This window comes from Hylaeus anthracinus, unplaced genomic scaffold, assembly GCF_026225885.1.
Source record: "Hylaeus anthracinus isolate JK02 unplaced genomic scaffold, UHH_iyHylAnth1.0_haploid 11997, whole genome shotgun sequence".
In the NCBI taxonomy this organism is placed as follows: domain Eukaryota; kingdom Metazoa; phylum Arthropoda; class Insecta; order Hymenoptera; family Colletidae; genus Hylaeus; species Hylaeus anthracinus.
In genome coordinates this window covers 2063212-2087358 of record NW_026534344.1, presented here as the reverse complement: position 1 = coordinate 2087358, position 24147 = coordinate 2063212, and the positions used below count along the sequence as shown (strand labels likewise).

General features: G+C 37.9%; 2 protein-coding genes across 8 annotated transcripts; one reads left to right on the top strand and one right to left on the bottom strand.

Moving 5' to 3' along the window:
- Positions 1-24: 24 nt before the first annotated feature.
- LOC128889732 (protein phosphatase 1 regulatory subunit 42-like) lies at positions 25-2106 on the top strand. Its single transcript, XM_054147645.1, has 6 exons — positions 25-165; positions 235-540; positions 600-834; positions 898-1020; positions 1114-1251; positions 1325-2106. Exons 1-6 carry the CDS (start codon positions 25-27, stop codon positions 1453-1455), a joined length of 1074 nt encoding a protein of 357 aa, XP_054003620.1. The 3' UTR covers positions 1456-2106.
- Positions 1505-23981, bottom strand: LOC128889728 (uncharacterized). 7 transcript variants are annotated; one of them, XM_054147632.1, is made up of 15 exons: positions 23814-23981; positions 14472-14638; positions 14244-14391; positions 13851-14145; positions 13434-13772; positions 13172-13344; positions 12871-13010; positions 12199-12285; positions 11370-11603; positions 7448-11011; positions 6920-7027; positions 6676-6786; positions 6088-6192; positions 5298-5507; positions 1505-5218 (listed from the first exon to the last, which is right to left on the bottom strand). In XM_054147632.1, the coding sequence occupies exons 2-15, from the start codon at positions 14622-14624 to the stop codon at positions 5039-5041; spliced, it is 5847 nt and encodes a 1948-aa protein (XP_054003607.1). In that variant the 5' UTR covers positions 14625-14638; positions 23814-23981; the 3' UTR covers positions 1505-5038. The 7 variants fall into 7 exon arrangements, with proteins under 7 accessions (XP_054003607.1, XP_054003609.1, XP_054003611.1 ...); XM_054147634.1 differs by having other exon boundaries at positions 14472-14633; XM_054147636.1 differs by lacking the exon at positions 23814-23981 and adding an exon at positions 23511-23774 and having other exon boundaries at positions 14472-14633.
- Between the last annotated feature and the right edge of the window lie 166 nt (positions 23982-24147).

Sequence of the window (24147 nt, the reverse complement as noted above, 5' to 3'; positions counted from 1 at the left end):
GTTGATTAGTAAAATTACGGAATCATGGTAAGACTAACTACCGAATACATTGAAAGAAAATGTTCTCAAGCACAGTTAAACAAATCTCTCAGCAAAAAAATAAGCAAAGATGAATTATATGGTTTAACTCACTTACGTATGAACAATATGTTTATCAACAGCATTGTAAGTTTTTCCTATAGGATAATTTAAAATAATTCTAAATAATATTGGTAAATAATTACTCGATTATAGGGTAACTTTGCTGTTTATAGAAATCTCAAAGTAATATATTTACAAAATAACAATATATCTACAATAGAAAATTTACAATTTGCAACGAACTTGACTCACCTCTACCTGCAATACAACATAATAAGCAAAATAGAAAATTTAGATTCTCTCGAGAAACTTCAGACACTATACTTGGGGTACAATAATATAGTTGTAGTAGAGGGTCTTGAAAGTTTAAAGGAATTAACTACTCTAGACATTAAAAATCAAATGTTAAATATTGGAGAATGTCTATGTTTCGATCCACGAAGTGTACACACTTTATCCGTAAGTATTTCAAAGAATTTAGGGTCATTTTTTATGCTCATCCATTGCACTACTTTCAGACTTGTTTGAAAATACTCAATATCTCTGGCAATAAAATGAGATCCTTAAAGGAAATCAAGGATCTGAACAACTTAGAAGTTTTAGATGCTAGAAACAATTTTTTTGACGATATCGACGATCTAACTGAAAGTATAAGCGCCTTGATTTCTCTAACAGACTTATATTTGCAGGGCAATCCTGTAACTGAATATTATAGATACAAAGAAAATCTTATCGCGAATAATGATACTATAAGTATGTTCATACTCAGATTTGTACTTGCATCTGCATTTGATTCCAAAAAGTATTAATTTACAGAGAATATCAATGGGAAGATGGTAACAGATATATGTCGTTCCTTTATGAAACGATTTAAAATGGAAAAACATCTTCACCGTACAAAGAAATCTTCGAGGACCACGTTAAACGAAGATATTACGAGTATGAAAAATAAAAAAAATTCAAATACTTTATATAAAAAGATATTTACATTGCAGGTCTGATAGATTTTAAATCAACCTTTGTTCTTTCTAGATTCCTTGAAATTACCACCTGCTTTTCAAAAATCAATATCTAGAGCATTATTTCAACAACCTGCACCACAACTATCTATTACGATTTCATCAAGCATTAGTGAAACGCAACCACAAATATTTCCGTCATGGAAAACAGGTATGTTGAAATAAAAAACCATCCGTTTTGTCAAACGTTACTAATGATGAGTCGATTGTTACAACTACTTTAGCATCAGGAACAAAAACTGTAAGACACGGCCATATCACACCAAGACCATTCTGGAGTAATATAATTAAAACAAAGCAATCTCATGTGCGACCATTGATGAAGAATAAAGCTATTAAATTACCACAAATATAAATCACTTGCAAACAGAAAATAGAACAACTTCTTGTGTAACATTTAATACATTCCTCATTATTCACCTTCACAACGTTACAACAATGAATTCGAAAAATAACAAACTACACATGTAACATTGCACAATATAAATTGTGTATAATATTGGATACTATACATATATGCATGCAAGAAAACAGATTCTTTTAATTAGATGTGTGTTCTTATTTATTAATATTCTTTTTTAGAAAATTATTTATAATTCATTATATATTTTTCATTGATGTTTAATTTTTTTTTATAATATGCGCACTCTATTAAATAATTACCATTTAAATTATTCATTATTATGCTGGAAAGTCGTGTACAAGATAAAAATAAAATCTATAATAAAATTTCGCTGAAATACATATATGGCAGACTATGTAAAAAGCTGACAGCAAACTAGATACAATAATATTTTATACAACTTTCTAGCATTTAAGGCAATGTTTATATCATATAAATGTGCATATAACGTAATGTTCTTTATATCTAATTGTGAAATAAAGTACATCAAAGTTCATGCGTGTAAAACAATAATTCAATTTAAATATAACAAAACGTGCATAGTTAAATAGTTAATGCAGATATTCTTACGCGCGAAATACCATTACAGTATAATTATGACATTATAAAAGTATAGTATTAAGTATATAATATTATAATTATTATGTTATCACTAAATAAACAACAGAAGTATTAAAGTACAAAATACTAGTAACTACGGTTGTACACTGCTTGAAGATACATATACGTGTAACTTTTAAAGCTTGACTTTGTATGCTCGGTAAAGCATATAAAGCACACGAATCTGACACGTAGCGAAAACAAGTTTAGTTTAGGTCATGAATCGAGCATAACCGCGTAGCAATTTCTTCGAGCAGAGCTGGTATAAAATTATGACAATTATATTTTTATGAAAAATTAAATAAATAAGTTCTAAATGACACAGGTATTTATAGTACATACTTGTTAGTCACTATAAGCATGGAATGTTAGGTACAATAAAAACAAATATATAAACTATAATATTACATGGTATAAAAGGTACAAGTAGAAAATCAATTTCTTCTTTATCGTAACTTTACTGCCTTCTGTCATATCGAATCATTAAAAACGATTTATGAAATCTGTGTATATGAACTGCTCATAAATAATGTTCAGGAATAAAAAGAACTAATACAATGGTTGAGCATGACTTAAATTATGTGCTAAGGCTACGAAATAAAATGAGATTACTGAATCGTTATATTTTATAACATTCGAATATTAGCTGCCAGCGTATAACAAATCTAACTTACAAGACAAAATGCAAATTGCACGTAGACGCTTAACGATTATCCTTTGTTCTACATACCACATACCACATACCCTATGATAATTCTATACGACAAGAGGAAATTATTTACTCTCGAAAAAAAAAATAATGAACGTAAACAGCTAAAATCTAACTTTTTTCCAAAACTAATAGATACATGAACATTTAATCCAGTTAAGTTTATGTAAAAAGTAGAAAAGTAAAAAAGGTTAGTTTATAATTAACACGTGAAAATATTATTTAGCATTACAGAATAAATGCTTTGTGCAAATGCAAGCGTAATATACATGTAATAGTTGTTTGAACAACATTTTGAAGAACAAAGGTATAAACAAGCCTCGTACAGTGTAATATGCGTATCTTAATGCTGTTTCACAATTTCCGCACGTATAATATACATATTATTCATACATAAGTATGTGAAGCTGCGGTATGCTTTAATATTTATATATAGCATTATTTCTTCAAAGAAATGTGATTTGAATCTTAATAATTTTATTGTAGATTCAGGTTATCAGCCTTTTCTCCTTCTTAGCATAATTTCTCACGTTTTATAAAATAATTAAATAAACTATTGAACAAACAAAATCTTATATATGAAATTGTAGTCTTAAAACCACAAAAGTTACAGCTAAATTTAGACATATACGCTGACCAATGCATCATAGCTCTTGGTATGAAGTTAGATACATATAATTTATTATCTTACAAAGTTGGGCAAAATCCTCGATTACGATTATTTGCAGTTTTCCAACATTGTCCAACATTTTCCAAAGAAGGAAACGACACAAACAATGGCAATAAACTTCATGTAACCTTAATTTAAGGGTTTTGCCACAAACTCTGTTATCTTACCCATATTTATTACTAATAATTCTTATCATTCTTGAAGTGTATAATTTAACAAAATCTACATAGTTTCCGAATACACATTTTAAATTATTAAATAAAAATTGTATACAATAGCAATGTCCGCAACATATATTTTTCTTTCTATTTTACATTGCTGGGTACTAATATTTTAGGTTATTGGAAACTTTGTAGATTTTTTTCTATTTTCGTCAGACAGGTATAGATATTTATATTATTATTTAAATATATTAATATTTTATATTTAGAGGACTTTGACTTTGTCACGTAATAAACGTCACGTAAAAATTTGTTTTCAAGAAAAAAAGTATGTCACAAATAAGTAATGAGACTATACAGTAAAGTATTGCGGAGAAGCTACGCTTAAATCGCATGAAAGCGATGGAAAAAGTATTTTTTTGTATGCCTGTCACTTATGTACTATACATATTTCGCTATTACTTTCCATGTATTCGTCTTTGAGTAAATCCTTTGTATCAACAGACTCATGAAATTACACTAAACGTGTAATCGTTATACGTGCTTGTCGTACTGTGTATTTTTATTTATATGTATAATAAATGTATAATCCGTTTAGATATTAATAATATACTTAAATATCTTTAATTTCTCAAAACATTTTTCAACTGTAATATTGTTTAGAATTATATTCGTTCTTAACTATATTAGGCTCACGGAAAAAGTTTTAAAAATAGAAATTTTAACTATAACGGAAAGCAAGTCCGCGAAAACGTAAAAAAATAAAATAAAAATGAAGCTTATTAATACTTTAGCGTATGTATGTAATGTCCGAACAAATTTTTATACGAGTGACATACTACATTCGTCACACGCAACATCGCATGAATATCATGATTTTATTTACTATGAAACAGTAATGTAAGTTTATGGGGCACTCTGTCTTATCTTTATAATTATTATCAGATAATTTTTTGTTTACATGAGTACATGGGTATGTATACACAATATGTATACACATGCGTACACCTCTGTATATGTAAACAATAGATACTCTGAATATGAACACTAGTTTACGATACTAGGTACCTCGATTTTTTTCGAAAGAAACACGGTTCATGTTTCTTCCTGTAGTAACTTGATTTTTAATCAAGTTCAAGCTCGTGTTATTGGGAAACATTTGCTATAAGAAATCATGTTTTTCAATTCTTAGAGAAAAGATATTAATTTTGACGTACTCGATTACAATATAATACTTAAATTGTTAATGGCAATATTCGGTCCGATTGTTTCCCGTGCATTATTTAAATACACGTCAATGTACGATAATTTAATTTTCTAGTTTTTACAGCTACCAACATTATATCTTTTAGATAAAGAGTGCCCTTTGTTTCTTACAAAAATGTTTTAAATCGGTTACTGCGCCGTTTGCTGTTGAATTTCTATTTTTTCTACAGTCATATCGGGATTCATTGCAGTGGCTTCTTGAATCGCTTCTGCCAAAGCTCGATCGTGATCAATTGGATCACCATCTGATTGTATCGTTATTTTTTGTTCTACTCGAGTTTCTACAACTCCATCTCGTTCAGTTTTGTACTAAAATGACGATAATATAAGGTTTGGTATCGTAAAAAAATGTAAAATGTCAGTATAAAATGCAAGTATAAAATCTTACCGTTATTGTTTCAACAGTACGAGTTTTACTGGATATTGTTTGAGAACTAACTATTTCTCCGGTTGCACTGTACAAACCATCTTCACTTTCTACAGCTACTTTCCTAGTTTCAGTTGCTACTAATGGAACTGTCGTAGTTGTTGTTACGTTATTCTCCGGCTCTCCTTTGTAAACATGTGTTTCAGTCGCCACAACACCAGCCGGATCACCCTGAACAAAATGCAAAGAATCGCATTTCTTTTACAAGCAAAGTGAAAATTAAAGAATATTTTACATTAATACCACAGAGTTATGTATATGTTAAATAGATGATATACTGTAAAACAAAGTCTTATTAAAGTATTAAATCCATTATGTTAATTGTACGAACTACTGATTCTACCTTAAAACCAGTGCTTTTGAGGTAATGAAAACATTATATTTTTCATGTTGCAATTGTAAATGTTACTTTTTATATTCCCATGAGTGTTAAACAATGAATACCAATATAAAGCGAGTAATTATGTATGCTAGCATTAAGTAATGTATCTTAGATTGTATATGTATGTATTTTGTATAGAGCAAATTAGCATTAATAGCATCCTTTTAACAATTATCATTCACCTTGAAAATGCTTTCAACATTTTATATTGTGCAATAAAAATACACAGAAAAACATATACCTCGATGAAGATCCACTCACGGACTGATTCTCAAAATAATATTTTAATTTATACTTATATCGGTAAAGATTTTTTGTGAAGGCCCTCGATAATTGTCAGATATGATTATTCCGCCCCTAAAGATTTACCTGATAATATTGATTGTAGAAAGCCTGTTGATCATCTTCAAGGTCAATTGGAGTACCTGAATCATCACTGCTTGAACTGGATGTACTGAGCCTTCGTGAGAACAGCTACACCATGCAATGTGTTAGCCAAGCCGGTAAAAATTAATTACAAAAATAAATAAAAAAAAAAAGTAAATGGAAAATAGCATGGATTAAACTTTATAAATTAACCAATATTATGTACGTATCGAGTACTACCGTTTCCTCTGTCTATATTAATTGTATGATTCTGTTATATGTATACTGAATGCGTGTATAATTTTGATTTATTTATACATACGATATATATTACAAATGAAATAAAATTGTATGATCTAAATGTATAGAAATCATAAGCGTATCATGATGTTATGGAAATATTCGCAACATTAAGGTATTTAAATGTATGTGCAATGATTATATTACTAGCAAGTAAACAGTGGTATATTTTAATGATTTAATGTTAGAATCAATCGAGTATATGACATATGATAATTTACAAAAATGATTACATGCTTCATCCATTAGGGGTGAGCTGTGTATGTTTTTAAACTGTAAATGTACTATTACCTGTTCACCAGAAAGTACATGACTTGTTGTTCGAACTTCTTGAGTTACTACTCTCTGCTCCTGTCTTGTTGCACTGGTCGCAGTTGTATGTGCTACAGTCTTTTCTTCTACCTAATGTAAAAAAAAAAAAATGATACAAAAATAATTCTAGCTCTCGATATTCAATATTAAAAGAAAATAAGAACGTATCGTAACATGTTGGAACTTTATTAATACACCGATAATTTATGACAACAGTACAAACCTGACTAGTTTTTTGATTCTTTTCGAGGTCTTCATGCATTGTAGCAGTACGCGTGGTAACAGCAGTCGCTGTCATATACGGGGCTCTACCGTCATCTGGTGCCTCTGCCTAAATACAACTACAAGGTGACTAATGTCTTATAATAAAGGAGCAACGTTTGTGTCATATAAAACTAGAACAAAATACGTGAGTATTATAACGAGTTGAATTGTTTGTTCTTTTTTGCACACTGGTTTCAAGATGATTATGAACATTTTATTTATATAATGAATTCGCAATTTATATCAATAACACAAATATTTACTGCATGCAATACACAAATATTCAACCACTAGAAATCATATTGCAATATCTACAATGCATGTCATAAAACTATTAAATACATTACAATCAATATTACTCAAATGTCTCTATAATTTCAAAAATACCATAAAACAGTAGATTTAAGTATGTTTAGATTTAATGAAAGTATTATATATATTTTTTATATGTATATAATATTCTATATAACTATAAAAATCGTGTCACCTTGTTAATTTGTGTGGAAACCGTTACTTGGCCTGTCCCTCCAGGTGTAAGATCCTCAATTTTTTCTTCGATATTTTGAGTCACTCCTTCCTGGTCCTTCACCACCGATTGCTTAGTTGTTGTTTTCACTATTGTTGGAGCAGTGCTTGAAGCTACGGTTTTCTTTGTCTTTGAAGAGGCAGGCTTTGTCGTGTCTTGTATATCCTTCAGAATAGAATCGCTGTCTAAAGGTTGTCCAGTGCTAGCGAAAATCATGCCATCCTTCACAAATGCTCCATCTTCCCCAAAGATTTCTTGATTCATTAGTTTACCAAACATGTCATGAAGTTTGCCATCTTTAACGTAGCTTCCATCGTTCGCGTATGGTGCTTGTCTCACCGGTTTTCCATCTTTATCGCAAAGTAAACCTTTACGAACCGAAGTGATGGTAATTACGGTATAATATTTATCAAGAGGTATGCCTGTGGGTGTACAAATTACACCATCTTTGACAATGTTGCCTTCCGTATCGAAATTTCCTTCTTTTAAAATTTTACCAGTTTTATCCACCACAACCCCCTGTATTACTTTCACACCTTCAGGGCCAAACGCTTCTTGCGTAAGCAGCTGTCCATTCGTATCATAAATTTTTCCGTTTCTAATGTAACCAGTTTCTGGTGGTAGCGTACCTCGAGACATCGGTTTCCCGTTACTTCCGTAAATGAGACCATCTTTAATAAACCTTCCGTCGTTTCCATAAGAAGCCTGATTTAAAGGTTGACCTGTGTGATCGTAGATTCTTCCATCTTTAATAACGCTACCGTTCGTATCGAAATCTCCAGATTTTAATGGTTTACCATTGCTGCCATATACTAAACCATAACGAACAAGCGTAACAGTAACTATTGTTTGTTTTCGATTTAGTAATTTTCCATTTGGTTCGTGTATTAAACCATTTTTTATGTAACTTCCGTCATTTCCAAACGTTCCATGACTAAGCGGCTTTTTATCTTTGCCGTAAATATAACCATTAACAATGTATCCTCCATCGATACCAAATGAACTGTGATTCAAAGGTTGTTTGTCTTTTCCATATATCCTTCCTTCGTCGATGTAAGTGCCAGTAGGTAGAGCAGCACCAGCATTTAACAACTGACCACCCCATCCATATATAAGACCATCTCTGATGTAACTTCCATCAGGTTTAAATGCCCCTTGCTTCAGAGGACATTGGTTCTTATCATAAATTACACCATCTCGAATATAACATCCATCTGGAACAAGGGATGCTAAATTCTTAGGATTTCCTTGATTGTCAACAACTTTTCCATCTCTTATAGCTAAATTGTCTGGTCCTTTGTCATCTTGAATTAACGGTTTTCCATCTCTACCGATGATCAGTCCATTCTTAATAATATTTCCGTCAGGTCCAAAAACACCCTCTGAAATTATTCTGCCATCCTTTCCACAAATAATACCACCAGCAACGTATGAACCATCAGATCCAAAGATATCCTTAGTTAAAGGCGTGCCAGTGTAATCGAAGATTACTCCATTTGCAACGGAACTATCTTCCGGAAGAGCCGAACAAAGATTTAAAGGTTTACCATCCATGCCATACACAAGACCATCTTTAATGTAACTTCCATCTGGTTTGAAAAATGAGAACTTCAAAGTCTTTCCATCTTTAGTATACAATCTACCATCCTTGATAGCCGCACCTTCAGGTATTAATGAATCTTGATTAAGAGGTTTACCACTTTTCGAATGAATAATACCTTTCTTAATATAGCTTCCATTCGAGCCAAAAGATTCTTGTTTAACTGGTTTACCATCTTTTCCTATTATACATCCATTTTTAATCAAAAGACCGTCTGGCCCAAGAAAGGCATTTGATAGTGTTACCCCATTTGCATCATGAATTACACCATCTTTAATTATGATATCATCAGGTTTGAAAAGATTTTGCGATAACGGTTTGCCATCGTTAGCGTATACGATACCTTCTTTAACAAAGCTTCCATCGGCTATTAAAGGAATCTGACTTAGAGGTCTACCATCTTTGCTATATATAATACCATCTTTGATAAAACTTCCATCAAGTTTATAAAATGCATGTTTAACAGGTTTCCCATCTTTACCAACGATTTTTCCATCTTTTAAATAAGCACCGCAAGGAAGTAAAGATCCTTGACTCAAAAATTTTCCATCCTTTGAATAAATTATACCGTCTTTTATGACAGATCCATCCGAACTAAAGGATTCATGTTTTACCGGTTTACCATCTTTGGAATAAATTTTTCCGTCCTTTATATGATGACCTTCGTGACCCAAAGTACCATCGTCAAGGGCATTTCCTGATCGTCCATAAATTAAACCATCGTAAACGTATGTTTGATCAGGTATAATTGCAATTTGATTCAAAGGTTTTCCACTTTTATCAACCACTATTCCGGTAACGATATAATTTCCATTTATACCGTACGAACCTTGTGTAAGCGGTTTAGAACCCGAAGTGAATATAAAACCATCTTTTATGTACGTTCCATCGGAACCCAACTGACTGTATTGTACCGGTTTTCCATTTTTCATCACAATTTTGCCTTCTTTGACTAACGAGTGCTCTGGTCCCAATAAATGTTGGTCAACTATTTGTCCATTACAACCATATATAATACCATCTTTAATCAAATTTCTCTCAACGCCTAGAGATGTTTGATTGACGGGTTTCCCATCTTTAGTTGTAATTACACCATTGTTGATATAAATTCCATGGGGACCGAAGTCAGCTTTTTTAATTGGATTTCCATCTTTCGTGCAAACTTTTCCATTTATTACTTTACTGGCTTCTGGGCCAAGATGATGTTGATCTAAAGGTTTTCCATCTTTGGTATAAATAACACCTCTAATAACCTTTGAACCATCGGGAAGCGGTAAAATATGGTATTCCGGAATGGTATCTGTAACCGGTAATTGACTTGCGGTAGGTTGATAATCAGCACCTTCTTGTTGTTGTTCAGCAGCAATAAAAGCTGCCGATGCATTTTTATCGATATCTGGTTGACACGCAGCTTTTTGCTGTTCTTTTAATCCTGCAGATTCTACATAATTGAGGCCTGGAGTCTTTAATCCTGCAGTGGGCTTATTAGTATCTGCTTCTTTGGTTTTCCTTTTTTCTGCTGATTCTGCTACTTTCTTATCCTCACCTGGGGCATAATTAAAAGCTAAGCCAGTAGCTTTGCGACTCGCAGCAGTCGGCGACTGTTGATTTTGAATGCCGGGCGATGCTGGTCTATCTTCGTATGAAAATCCATGCGGTGTAAAAGGTTTCTTTGTTGGAGATGTTTCCGTTTCTTCGTAATCGTAGGGTTTTGTATAGCTGGGAGGCTGTGGAGATTCTGGAGTCGTTCTCGCCTTTTCGATATTTGACGTTTCGGTTAAAGGTTTCACTTGTTTTTCAAACGTAGAAAGATTTGATTCCGTATCGCTTTTCTCCAGTGATTCTTCGAGTTCTTTGTTCTTTTTCTGCTTCTTCTGCTTTGCATCCTTTTCCTTTTTGCCAAATAGGAAGCCACCGACAGGACTCTTTCGTAATAAACAAAAACATGCAATACCAGAAACATGCCATATATCTAAATATTTTTTCTCATAAATGCCTGACAAAAAGAAACTAACAAAGCTAATAAAGACTACACATTAACGCATAGCTATCATTTCTTTTACAAAAATAAAGTAATAGCCATGCAGATCTGCATTTTGGGATTATGTATGTGTATGTATATGTACTTGTAATATATATATATTTCACATTAATATTTTCGGTTCTGATGCATAAAACATTTTGTTGTAAGAACGACCATGATGAACTAAACTCTTTTTTACTAACTATAATATAATATGCTTTATAGCGTATAGCAGGTTTGTTGGAGAAGAATGTACTTACCTTTATTTTCTCTTTTTTATCTTTATCACGTTTCTCTGGCGTTTCCTTATCTTTCTTTTTTAGTTCTTTTTTAGTGGGCGACTTCGTGTCGTTGTTGTCGAGGATAGCACTTTCATTTATCAGATCAGAGTTGTTGAGATCATTATGATTTTCCTTTTCATTTTCGTTTTGCTTATCCTTTTTCTTCTTAGATAGACCACCGGGCGGTAGGACTGCGATTCCTCCGACCGGTTTCTATAAGTAAATTTATAATCACACATCGCTTCATGCAATAAGCACGAAAAAGGTCTATCGCTAAGCTACTATTAATCTACATGTTTATCGCATTCTCTTAACATATGTTTCATGCTTGACAACTAAGTACGGTCTGCGCTCTCAAAAAATCCAGTAGTCGTTGATCTGTTAGATGAGCATACTTTCCTGTAGAGTTTAGTTTGAGTAACAATGTGAAATTTTTCTTCCGATAACTGCATGTAACACGATGTTGCTCGCGATGAATTGTTATTTACATGCAAATATAAGCATTATGGCGCAATTAAATTTAAACGTTTCATTCTATGAAAAATGATCAACATAACTTACGAAAGTATTTGCGCAATTTTCTGCATCATAATTTTCATGCTTACGTGACGTTACCGTACGAACAAAATTTCGGGTAACTCGAAAGTTCAGCTTTGAGGCGATGGCCGTATAATTCTTGCAGAAAATAAATATAAACAATAGCAACATGCATTGAAAAAAGGAAAACACCAAATGGTCACGTACACGAATAAAAATGAAAATATGTTGGTTAATGCATGACCCGTGTGTCTCGGGTGAAATTTTATACCTTTTTGCCACGATCTGCATCATATTCTCCTTCCAGGCTACTGGTACTGCTAGCTGATGTCGTTCCAGCACTTGTTTTGCGTGTGAGCTACCGGTGTTAGTTAGGTGTCAGTTAGTTTTTTATGATCGAAGCGCTAGGACGTAGATATTGAATCGAAGTTTGCGAAGATTAATCGTGTTGTAAAATTGTCTCGATAATTGTTGAATGAGTACAATAAAATATCTAATACATACAACCATGTCTAACACATGGTAGGCGATAAATTATTAACATGCCACGTCTACGAATATTATCCGTTTAATCTGAAAAAGTGCATGGTGATCGAGTCGTACTTTTATCAAATGTTGTATCTCTATCCTTTTCTATACTTTCGGTGATCCAATTGGTGTTCTACAATTTCTCTATATAATATAATATAATATAATATAAAAATGTTATCGCATCGTAGCAATGAGATTTAATCGAATTAGTTATAATTTCCGTGGAATCGGTTCTTAAAAACACGTTTTGTTTGAAAGCGTAGACCGCAGATAAAATAAAAAACAATATGTCTCGATATGAACCTTCACGAAACAGTTTTTCAATTTGCATGACGATTTCATGCATCTTCTACCAGCTATCGCTATGTCGAATATGTGTGAGAAACCCGATGTAAGTATATCCTCTTTTTACCTTTTCCTTTTGCTTTTTAATTGGGCTAGGCCGTTGATCTATGTGCTCCATATCGGGAATCATTTCAGGCTCATAACTCATCGTATGCCTCTTGCTTGGTTCTGAACCATAACTTTCAACCTGTTTAGGCCCACCTAACGCTGTGTAAGGCAGTCACACTATATCAAAAACCTAATGTAATCTAATAACTTTTTAATAAAACCATCGAAACGGGGTTTCAAGTCCGTTATAAATATATAATAATATTTTTATATCTACGCATACGTAAACTAAAGTTTAGGAATGATAAAAGTGGTTTTACCATCCATACTGCGAGACGTAGGACGACGACCACTCAAAGATCTTTCGAATTGCGGAGGCTGCCTGTCGATAGGAGTCTTTTTCGTCTCGTAATGTGTTCTCCCAGAGTATCGGAATCGAGAACCCAAATGTGGTATCAATCCTACTTTCTTAACAGGCTCTGGACTCATGAGCCTAAAATCATATTTAGTAACGTCACTCGTATTCATAATCTGCTCGTATCGTCGTTATAAACGAATCTCTAAGCGACTAGTTTACTTCACCTGAAGAAAGTGTGATGTTCCACGCAAACTTTCCATAATTTCTTTGCCGCTCTGTGGTTCGCTAGTTTGAAACCAATCGTGGACTCGAATTGCTCGAACTCGCCCGGTCTAATTTTTATGTAAAAATTATGCCTCTTGTAGGAGATTTTTAAGATCTTTGGCCAAGCGAATCGATTGATTCGTAATCGATCCCTGTAAACGAGGAGGCCCGACGAGCATACACCTAGCATTATGTCGACACCTTCGGAATCTTTAGCGGGATGGAGATCGACTCCGTACATTGCCAACTTTTTCGCGTTTTCGAGATAGTGTAGCTCCGCCTCGGCGGGTGTTTGACCCCTAAAAATTCCCAAACCTAACATTACCATCTTTTACTTATAAATCATACTATACTATACGTCTATAGACGAAACTAACTTATGCGTCTTGTGCAGGTCCATCACTTTCTCAACCAGCTCCGACGTCTGATTCGGAGCAAATTTGAAATCCTTCAAATATGTACGGCCGTGCTCGTCCGGGTCATAATCTCCAACTTCAGATTGTACTAAATACGAACCTAAAAGAGCGTGAGTCACGAAAGAACACGGCAATCGTCCTGTGATAATATCGTTTCTTATCTGAAGGCACAACTGATATCGCGTTATGTCTTCTTGTAATTGAGCTGGATCTGGGGGGTAGAACTTCACCTCGAAATTGAATTTCCATGGTTCGTCTGTATTCCAACAAAAACAAAAGTGACATCGTCGTCGAATTTATATACGTTAACAAATCTACGAGTATGAATAGTAACGTGAAAGCGAAGATACAAACTTTTTACAAATTTCGTAATCCTTTTGTCGAGATCTAACCAGTTTCGTGGATCGTGCCTGTCCTCGTAAATAAGGCCAAAGTAGTCCTTCTCAAGCAGATTCATACTTTGACAAATCATGTCGAGCAGTTCTTGGCCTTTCGCCTTCCTCTGTTATCAAATACGAAACGAAAGTTCAAACGAACATAGCGGCGCTTGATAGAAACGAAGAAAAACGTTTGGCGACTCACGTCGATGTGGAAGTCTTTGACGGTTCCATCGAGCAAGGTGATCTTCGCGATAGCCGTCTTTCCTTTGCTCACTGGACTTTTCGTTGGAGAATTTGTTCCATTTTCCGCAGTCACTTCCGGTGGACCACCGACGGACTTTTGTTCCTCCGGCATATTTCAACCCTGTGCTGAGAAAATCGTACGATTTCAATGATAAATCACTGGATAGGGTCGACGTATAATACAATACAGGGTGTCCCAAAACTCGGGGAGGAGCCGGAAATGAGGGGTAGCTGAGACGATTCTGAACAACAATTTCCTTTGCAAAAATGTCGGATGGGGCTTCGGTAAAGAGATATTAAGAGAAAACCCCGACCAATCAGAGCGCGAGTATGCCGGTTGAGCGTAGGCTACGCGCTAGGCGGCCGCGCTCATTCGCTACCACGGCCGCTCCAACGACATACGCGCGCTCTGATTGGTCGGGGTTTTCTCTTAATATCTCCTTAACGAAGCCCCATCCGACATTTTTGCAAAGGAAATTGTTGTTCAGAATCGTCTCAGCTACCCCCCATTTCCGGCTCCTCCCCGAGTTTTGGGACACCCGTATAACGATTTAAATGCAATTAAATGGTATTTATCGGATGTAAAAGTGAATTTATCTTTTGCGTCAGATTGATGATCCGGTCGGGTGCAAGATCGAGAAAAGATCGCATGGCAGTTTCTCTAGACTAAACGGTACCGTATACAGAAACGATCGATATTTGCGATGGCTCATGGTGTTACGCGTACCCTCTGTAAAAACACTCCGAGACTTCCAACGCGTTAACGATACAAAAATTCGGAAAAAAGAACCAACTATCCGAAACGCGACCATTGACTGCGCAGATCGGACAATGGCGACACACTGAAATAATTCGTGTCGAACGATTGTCTCCGCTGGCAGAGATCTGAATCTTTATAGCATGGTAGATTTACAGCCCGAGCATGTGACAAAACTCGATGTTCGCTATCGATTTCGTAAGCATGGAAAAGGAACTCGATCGAAGATTACCAACGACTGGATTCTTCGTCGCGATAACGCTCTTTCGCAACGATCCATACATTTTTAACTTAAACGTAATGTCGAGGTTCCCCCTTTGTAGCCGCCATAGTCGTCAGACTTGAAAAATGAAGTCCAAAGTGAAAGGCCGACGTTTTAGCACCAGAGGATTGTGTATCTTGCGGGGTAGGGCAATGTAAATAAACGTTTTGTATCCGTCCGATCTTTTTTATTTCGTAAAATAAATTTAGCTACGTGTAACATTACCGCGAGTTCTCTTGCGACGGACGAGACCTCGCCGCGTGTTCGTATATCGGAAAAGATGATCGCGCACGGAGCAGTAAAGCGATAGAGAAAACAGTAAGACGAGTGATTTCGTAAGACTTTGGTGGACAGGTCGCAGTTACGTGCGCGGTGCGATAGAAGCGCGTGTGTGGATTTACCGCAGGTCGTTGTCCCTTCTTCAAGATAGAACGAACGTGTTCACATCGAGCCGCGATGTCTCGATACAGAGTCAACGAAACGTCGATATTTATTACCGCGGCGCGCTTAAAATATCGCGCCCAGGTATTATTGGACGACAAATTTACTATGCAAGTGTAGCGTCTAAGTTCACGATCGATCGCACGTGCCAAGTGGGGTTGGTAGCGTTTCACGAGGTCGCGTACAACGATACAAACTTCTACGACATTTGTCAACTATAAGCAACGTTGAATTAACATTTCATAAACCTCTAGGCTACGGGTACCGCGACACATCCGGTACGTAACATTTTTTGTTCGCGCAAGACGGCTTCGATGCTAGAAAGTATCGTCTACGATTTTTGATTAAACGAGAACTACGCTTCTTTAAATTTGTTGAAATTCAGGCTAAAGTACGGAACAAAAGTACGGAACAAAAGTACGGAACAAAAGTACCGTTTCCTATGTTAAATTTCAAAAGAAACTGTTGGCGACCCTGACCGACACGCTCCGACAGACTCTACTATTCGAATCGACTCCACGAGGTAGCGCGGACGCAGCCTTATGCAACGACACCCAGGCAAATAGCAATTCAACCTCAATTGCACGGAATCAGAGCCGTACATCGGGATGATGCTGTTCAAACGCTATTAATGCCTCCGTGCACGGAGCACGACCGACCGTCGCGTCGGCTGGAAAAAAATCCGGCTGCGGCGATTCCAACAAAGATTCTTTTTGTAATAGACCAGAGGCTGCGCGTGAGTCACGCCGTGCAGACACAAAGAGAGAAACGTGTATCGGTTGAAACGGAAATCACGGTTTAGCGTTCAATTCCGAGCAAATATCTTGTTACGCAGGCCACGCAACCGATACCGACAAAAGAGTAATTACATAAATTTGCTCATCGGCCATGTCGCGTAACATTCTTTGTACGCAGTTGAAAACAAACGACTAGGACGAGATCGAAACGAAACGAAACTCGTGATTCGTATCCGAGTAGCGCAGAAATCGCGTTGGAATTCGCTGGAATTCGTAAAACGTTCGCGCCTCTGCAAGTTCGACAAGCGCGATGTCGTCATCGCTAGAAGCAGACGTCCTTTACCGTGCTCTTTGGCTAGCACGATGAAGTAATGCACCGATTAGCACGCGCGATGACGAGGGTGACCGATATTATATTTGTCGATGCATCGAACCGAGTTAGTCCTCGAGAAGCTGGCTCGAAAACGGGAGTATCGACATTCCGCAACTGGAGCGTTCGATTCGAGATCGCGAAACACCGGACATTGGTATATTAGGAACGTAACGACACCGAAACTCTGCCGATAATCGATGCATACACGTGGTTCGACTAAAAAAAAAGATACTCGAATCGAACACCAAAGTGTTAAGTAACATGAAATGAAAAGAAATCTCAAAGTACATGTACCGTAGAGTAAGTACGCGCTGTAGTACGCGGTGTATATCATTGTCGGAGTTACGCGGAGGAAACGCGAGGATATCCGTTTCGCCATCGGGTCGGTTTAAAGTTTTAAAAGCTCATTGAATGGACCGACCCGGTCCGAAAGAATCTGCTTTTTCCGTCGCTGGAAGGAGGGATCCTTTCAAAGACGCGTGGGTCTCGTTTGGCCGTGTGTCAAAGGGCTGATTGTAAACGAGAGTCGCGTGATCCACGGCACACGCCCACGCGACCGTGTACGTACACGCCTCGCGAGAGATCTCTCTCATCCACCGTACGTATTAAAGAGCCGTCGACTTTAATGAAAGAATTCATACCTCTCGAGGCGCGGCGCGGAACATCCTTCGAGGCCGTCGATCGGTGGACGTAAAAACGAAAGATCAAAGAGCGAAGAAATAAACATTCCGACGCGACGCTTCGCCGTCGAAAATTATTCGAATTACAAATTGGCCGATCGGTACGAGACGATGCTAAGTGCACGGAGGCGTGATGTTCGAGCGAAAAAATTCCTGGGTGGTACGAACTGCGAGAACACGGATAGCGATCGGCTCGAAGATCTCGGGTCGCCGTTATTGGCTCGTATTTTCCAGTTAACGGAACCCTCGGGTATCTCAATCTGGAGTATCGGCGCGACATCGTGTAAGTACGTATACACGGGCGTGTGTGTGTGCGTACGCTCGCGCAGTTAACGGATCGACGAAATCCTTATTCGGGAACCTGTCCATCCGTGGAGGGGAAAGGTCGTCAGAGACGCGGAAGATGTCGTTAGAGAACGAACCAGATTTGGAAAATTAATTACGTCTACCGTGGAACCGTTACATTTTAAACGATCGTCGCATCTCAAATGTTACGGTAGCTCGACTTCAAATGGAAAGAGACGGAACAATAGCAATGCGCGAACAATCCTCGCGTGCAATATTGTCTTACGAGATCGATGAAAATCTAGCCAGCCCTTCCGGAGATACAGCACGCACGACCGCCTTGGGGAATGTTTGATCGATCGACGTACCCCCGTCGTCGCGGCCGGATACGCGCGAGCTGACAATTTTCCAGCCGTCGGGTACCAACAAACGTCCGCTGAAATACGATTGAACGACTTGGCCGCGTTCGCGTGGGTATATAACAGCTTCTGCGAAGCGTGCTTTAACTGCAGCCGCGCGATGCCTGATAGGACCGGAAAAAGAGGCCTCCTCCTCTTCCTCCGCCTCCTTCACCCCCTGTCTTCCACCGAACCCCCTTTTTTCAGAAGACTCGTGATTTGCGATGCATCGTGGAAACGTGTCTCCGCGGTGCACTTTGCTTATTACTTCGACGATTACTCCTCGGACTTTCCGTTCCCATTTAGGTAAGTTGTTTAAGTTTAATTCGATTTGTGATCAACAAATCGTCCGCAGATTAAATTAACTCGTTTCGTTACTGAAACGAATAAGATAACGTATTTTAATTCGCAGCAGCGGGAAACGTATTTAAAAACACATAGAAAAACGTATAACTGAAAGGTTAGAGAGACGTCGCGGTAATACGCGACGAGCTCAAAAAATCGGAATCCTTTCATCAAACAGAGTGATCTTCGCATCCACGTGGATACTAGAAACTGCATTCGAGTGTATAGCCAACAGTCGGGACACTTTTTATCGCCCTCGTACAGGTCCGTCGCGTCTACTACCGATCGGGAGTTGGAGGGCTGTTGCCGTATTTTTCCTTTTGTCGTTCAACCCTTTTCTTTCATCATTCGTGCAGCGGCAGTATTCATCGGTAGGTCTTCCTCTGTGTCGCGAAATTCAATGGTGGTGGAATTGCAGGGAAGGGAAGATAAGGGCGTACCGGGGTTGCCATACGAAGGAAACGCGGGGGGCGAGGATTCTTTGGCGCGTGAAATTAAAGGGCTCGCAGCAGTAAAAACGTCGTGTTTAAATCTTCGTCAAACCGGGGATTTCACCGACCGATTATTTATTTTTTCGTTCGCGACGGCTGCTTCATTTCCCCGATTGCGCGCGAATTTATCGTTTCGACGCCGACGCGACGTACGACAGCGATGATAACTCCAAGTACAAATAGCGAATCTAGTCAACGATTCCGTGTTCCGACAAAATTATCCAATCGCTTTATTTTTAACAATGGCAAGTCGAAATATATAGTTGTATACTTGCGATCTTTGTTTTGAAAGTTCCTTCCATTTCATTAGTAAGTAATACGTACACAAAATTTATGTTTAATGTTACATTACTAAATTGCGTACGATTCATTTTGCTCCATTACTGTTATACAATATTAACATCTAAGAAATTAGGTTGTCTATTTTTATAAACACTGCCACGCAAAATAATTGAGTGCAAATCTCGGAAGAAACTTTTCGGACAACCTAATGTTTTCTATTTTTTTTTTTTTTTTAGTACTTCAGATCGTAAGTCGAATGCTGGGACTAATTAGCGGATCCGTTCGTTAACGAATCGAGAATCAGAGAACGGTTCGCGTTTTAATTAAACACCGTGCAAGTTCCCTGCGTATTTTTACACGAGGATTCGTTCAAGAGTACCGGGGGGGGTTGTTACGCACGTGTAGATTAAAAGCTCGAGAGCTCGTCAAGAACGAAAACGTACAATCGACGTCGATCGTGTCACGCGCCGGTCTGCGTGTCTCGCGGCAAGCTTATAATTTATAACAATTTGAAGGACGAGGCGGGCATCGATGCAATTAAACGCTGAAACATGTAACCCGTAGTACGTTTTGATAAAGTAAAAAAAAATTCGTTAGGAAAAGAGTCGAGCAACACAGATTTCCTTCGAACTCGGATTCGTCAAATAAAAATAAAGTTTCGCAATGATTTTGCGCAATAACAATAGCAAACTTTTACGACCACTTTTTCCCTAGCGTAAACCGAGATAATTGCCCGTGTCCCGAGGCAACGCAACAGTGCTATACAGACTGTACCAAAATTGATGTTCCAAATTTTATCGCTTCGCGGCAAATGTCCGAAACAACACTCGAATATCATCTTTGACAACGATCGCTACGTTAGTTTAATTGCTCGGATTTACTATCGCGTAGATCCGGACATGACATACGCAGACAGAGTTTGGGCCACCGATTTAAACACGCTCTGTACGCAACGAGACCCTCGTGCTATTGCGCTCTGCTTTTTCATGGCTAAATCGTTTTGTTCCCGTTGCACGCTCGCTCGTCGGATTTAGTGTTTCGCCAAAGAAACGTGTCACGTCCCTGATTCCCTGTTCTTTCTTCGCTTCCGGTGGAAAAGAAAGTACCCGGTTCCCGTGGAAACGCGACTTGCGTTCGGCGATCTGCGAAAATCAAATAAAATCAAATACGGGAACGTGGAAATCTCTGTACAATGTGAAATACATCCCGGTGCCGATGCGACTTAAAGCGAAGTATGTAAACGAAGAAAGAAATAATTGCACGGTCAAGGGATTTTAAACTCACGGTCCGAGGATTCGCCGCGGTGAAAACACGCTCGTTGTCGATTAGGTACGCCAAGCGGCCGTGACGGAAATAGAAAAAGCGAAGAAAAAGTAAAAGAAATCACGCATCGCGCTGATTGCATGCACGATTTGATCGAGCACAACCGCGATGTTTGCGTTACGATCCGCGGACACGGAAAAAGTATCAACTGTGAACATGAAACTGTACCGAGCGGTCCGAACGATCTGAAAAAGGTTAAACAGAGATTAGGGTTGAAAGAGATGCAAGGAACAAGAAATGTCTATTCGAGGAATTAGGAATGTACGTTACGAATGTCGGATCCAAGTTCATTCCGTATTGCGACTATGAAACCACACGACGAGCGTAGCCACGCCTTATTCGCGTTCAGCTTTCAAGATTTTGCATGTGGTACACGCACACTGCTGCATTATCGATACTTCCGGTGGTTGGTTTACGCGAGACAGGTATACGTAAACAGCTGTCCGCACAATAAAGTTTCACGTGAATTAAGCGCGTCCGAGGGATACGCTTACTACGCTAACAGGTGTTAACGCCTCCCGGTTGCAAGCCAAACAACAGTGTTTTTATTTATCCTGGATAATACAGGGTGTTCCAAAAATGTTGCAACACCTTGAAAGAGGTGGTTTGGGAGGTGATTTGAAACAACTTTTTCCTTAGCGAAAATGTTGTCCGAGGCTTCGTTGAGGAGATATTAACGGAAAACAATGACCAATCAGAGCGCGCGGATACCGTTGGAGCGTAGGCTACGCGCTAGGCGGCTTCGCTCATACGCTACCGCGGCCGCTCCACCAGTATACTCGCGCTCTGATTGGTCAGTGTTTTCCGTTAATATCTTCTCAACGAAGCCTCGGACAATATTTTCGCTAAGGAAAAAGTTGCTTCAAATCACCTCCCGAACCACCCTTTTCAAGCTGTTACAACATTTTTGGGACACCCTGTATTCGCGGGGAATACTACGAATCCTGTGAATAAATTGATAGTATTGAAAGAACGCGATTGACGAATAGTTGAAGGATTTTCCAGCGGTACTCGTGCCATAGTTCACGAGCACGCACGTCCCCCCATAAGAGAAAGGCGTGTTACGAATACACGCCGAATTGCCCTGGCGAGCAAGCTTTGTTTCCCCCAAGTTCATTGTAACTTTGATCGTGTCGTGCATCACCTCCTATCAACGCCACACCTTCCTACGTATCGGCTACGAGTATACATCCCTTGTCCTGGTTAACGCTATACCCGTTTGTAATAATAATATCGAGTACACAGCGAATTCTATTCTCGGTTAATCCGCGTCTTACCGATCGTCAGTCGATTCGTAACGCGAAACAATTGTATATTCCGTAATATTTCATCGTCGAATTAGCTTTAATCTAACAACTGTTTACCTTGTATTTGTAACCGTACATATTTTTAAAAAGCTACCACCTTCGTGACGAAGTTCGTAATTGACCTAATTGGCCGTAACGAGCATTCGCGAGAACAACGAAGTTCAGAAATTGTTAACATAACAGACTCGCGAGGTAGTTGAAAAGATATCTTCCATAATTTGGTAAAAATATCCCCCGTTTCGTCAAATGTATAAGGAGAGAGCGTTACGTACGGTAAAGTATCCAGTGTGTGGCATACTTAGCAAGAAGCACTTTACCTTCAGGGTCGTACCTGTACCAAGAATGGTAGTAGAATAAACTACAGACGAACGCATCTATCGTTTGTTTTGAATTCGTGATGTATCGTCACATTTTGTAAGGCATTACGAAAATTAACCAGAAATGGAAATTAATCATTGTCCGTTTTTTATTTAATTAATGGTAACGAGCTTAAAGATTGTAACTTTTGTAGATGGTCGGACGAAATCAAATTGCGATTATTTGCAACGATTTTTAACGGATTCTGCGCGTCTCTCGATATCGTTAATTCTACATCTATCGCGAAAGAATGAGATACCCGTTCCGGGGGAATACGATACTCGAAACGCAAGGAATGCATTTATAAATTCCATCTCGACTACATTGTTTGCGTTCGTTCAAATTCTTCGATGCAGTTGTATCTGACAACAATTTTGGCTACATATGGAACAATTGATTCCTACATTTATATCGAATAAAAAAGTATTACACTGTCGCATGCTATACTTCGAAATATGTATACATGCAAATAATAAGAGTACCTACGTTGTATTAGTACATATGTTGCATCAAAAATTTTCTATCAACCGGGCCAAATAGATATTTCCGTAAATTTTTGATCAAATATAAGCTATAACAAACGTAAGTTCGATATTATACACTTACGTTAAATACATAAAGATATTCTCTGTTAATACGTGCAAGCGTGAATTCATTTAACGTTACTGTAGGTTATGGTGGATACTTTTCTGCGCTATTAAATTAATTCATTCGCATGAAAAAATTCGTACACGAATCAAAATGTCGCGTTATGAAAATTCTTTAATAGTAAATTTCTCTATTTACAAATGTACTTATGTATTCGATACCAGTGTTAACGCGAAACGCGAATTACGAGTATTCCATATTTCGTGTTCGGTAGCTCGAGAAAAATGAAATATATGCGGGAGAAATTTGATCAAGCTGTGTTACACCATACTACAAAGGTGATAGGTGAAATCAGAAAACTAGTAAACTTACCTATAGGATGTGGACGCGATCTTTCCTCGAATAACGCACCACGACGCGAATATCGGAAATAAAATATCGGACGTAAACGACGCACAGGGTTGAAACACCAACCAACTGTCTTTTTCTTTCGTTCGAGTAACAGAGTACTTCCTACTGTAAGCACATAAACAACTCTCGTTCCAATTCCCCCGACGGCTACGAATACAGAGCAGGTCCGTCGGATCGCGGGGCGACGCTGGATGCGGCCACGGCCCATATTCGCACCATTTTCAAATAGTCCCCTCACGCGTGCATATATCATTAGCTACGTACCTTGGTGTTTTGAAATTCCTTACGCGACGAACGATCACAGATCATAGGAAATCCAGCTGCGTTATGAGATTCCCACGACAGTAACGCACCATTTAATTCGAACCGCTAGCACTGTGAATACGGGACTGCTTTCAATATTCTTACGCGCGAGTCAATATGGCCGACTACCTAGGAAAATCAGTTTCTCTTATGACGCAACCAAGCGAGTACGCCCCGTTTAAATCCATTTTCTCCACTAGATGGCACCAGCTGCGCAAATCAGCCGATACATGGAAATCCTAATTGTCGATAAGAGAGAAAACAACAGACCGACGTATACTCGCCATCTAACGAC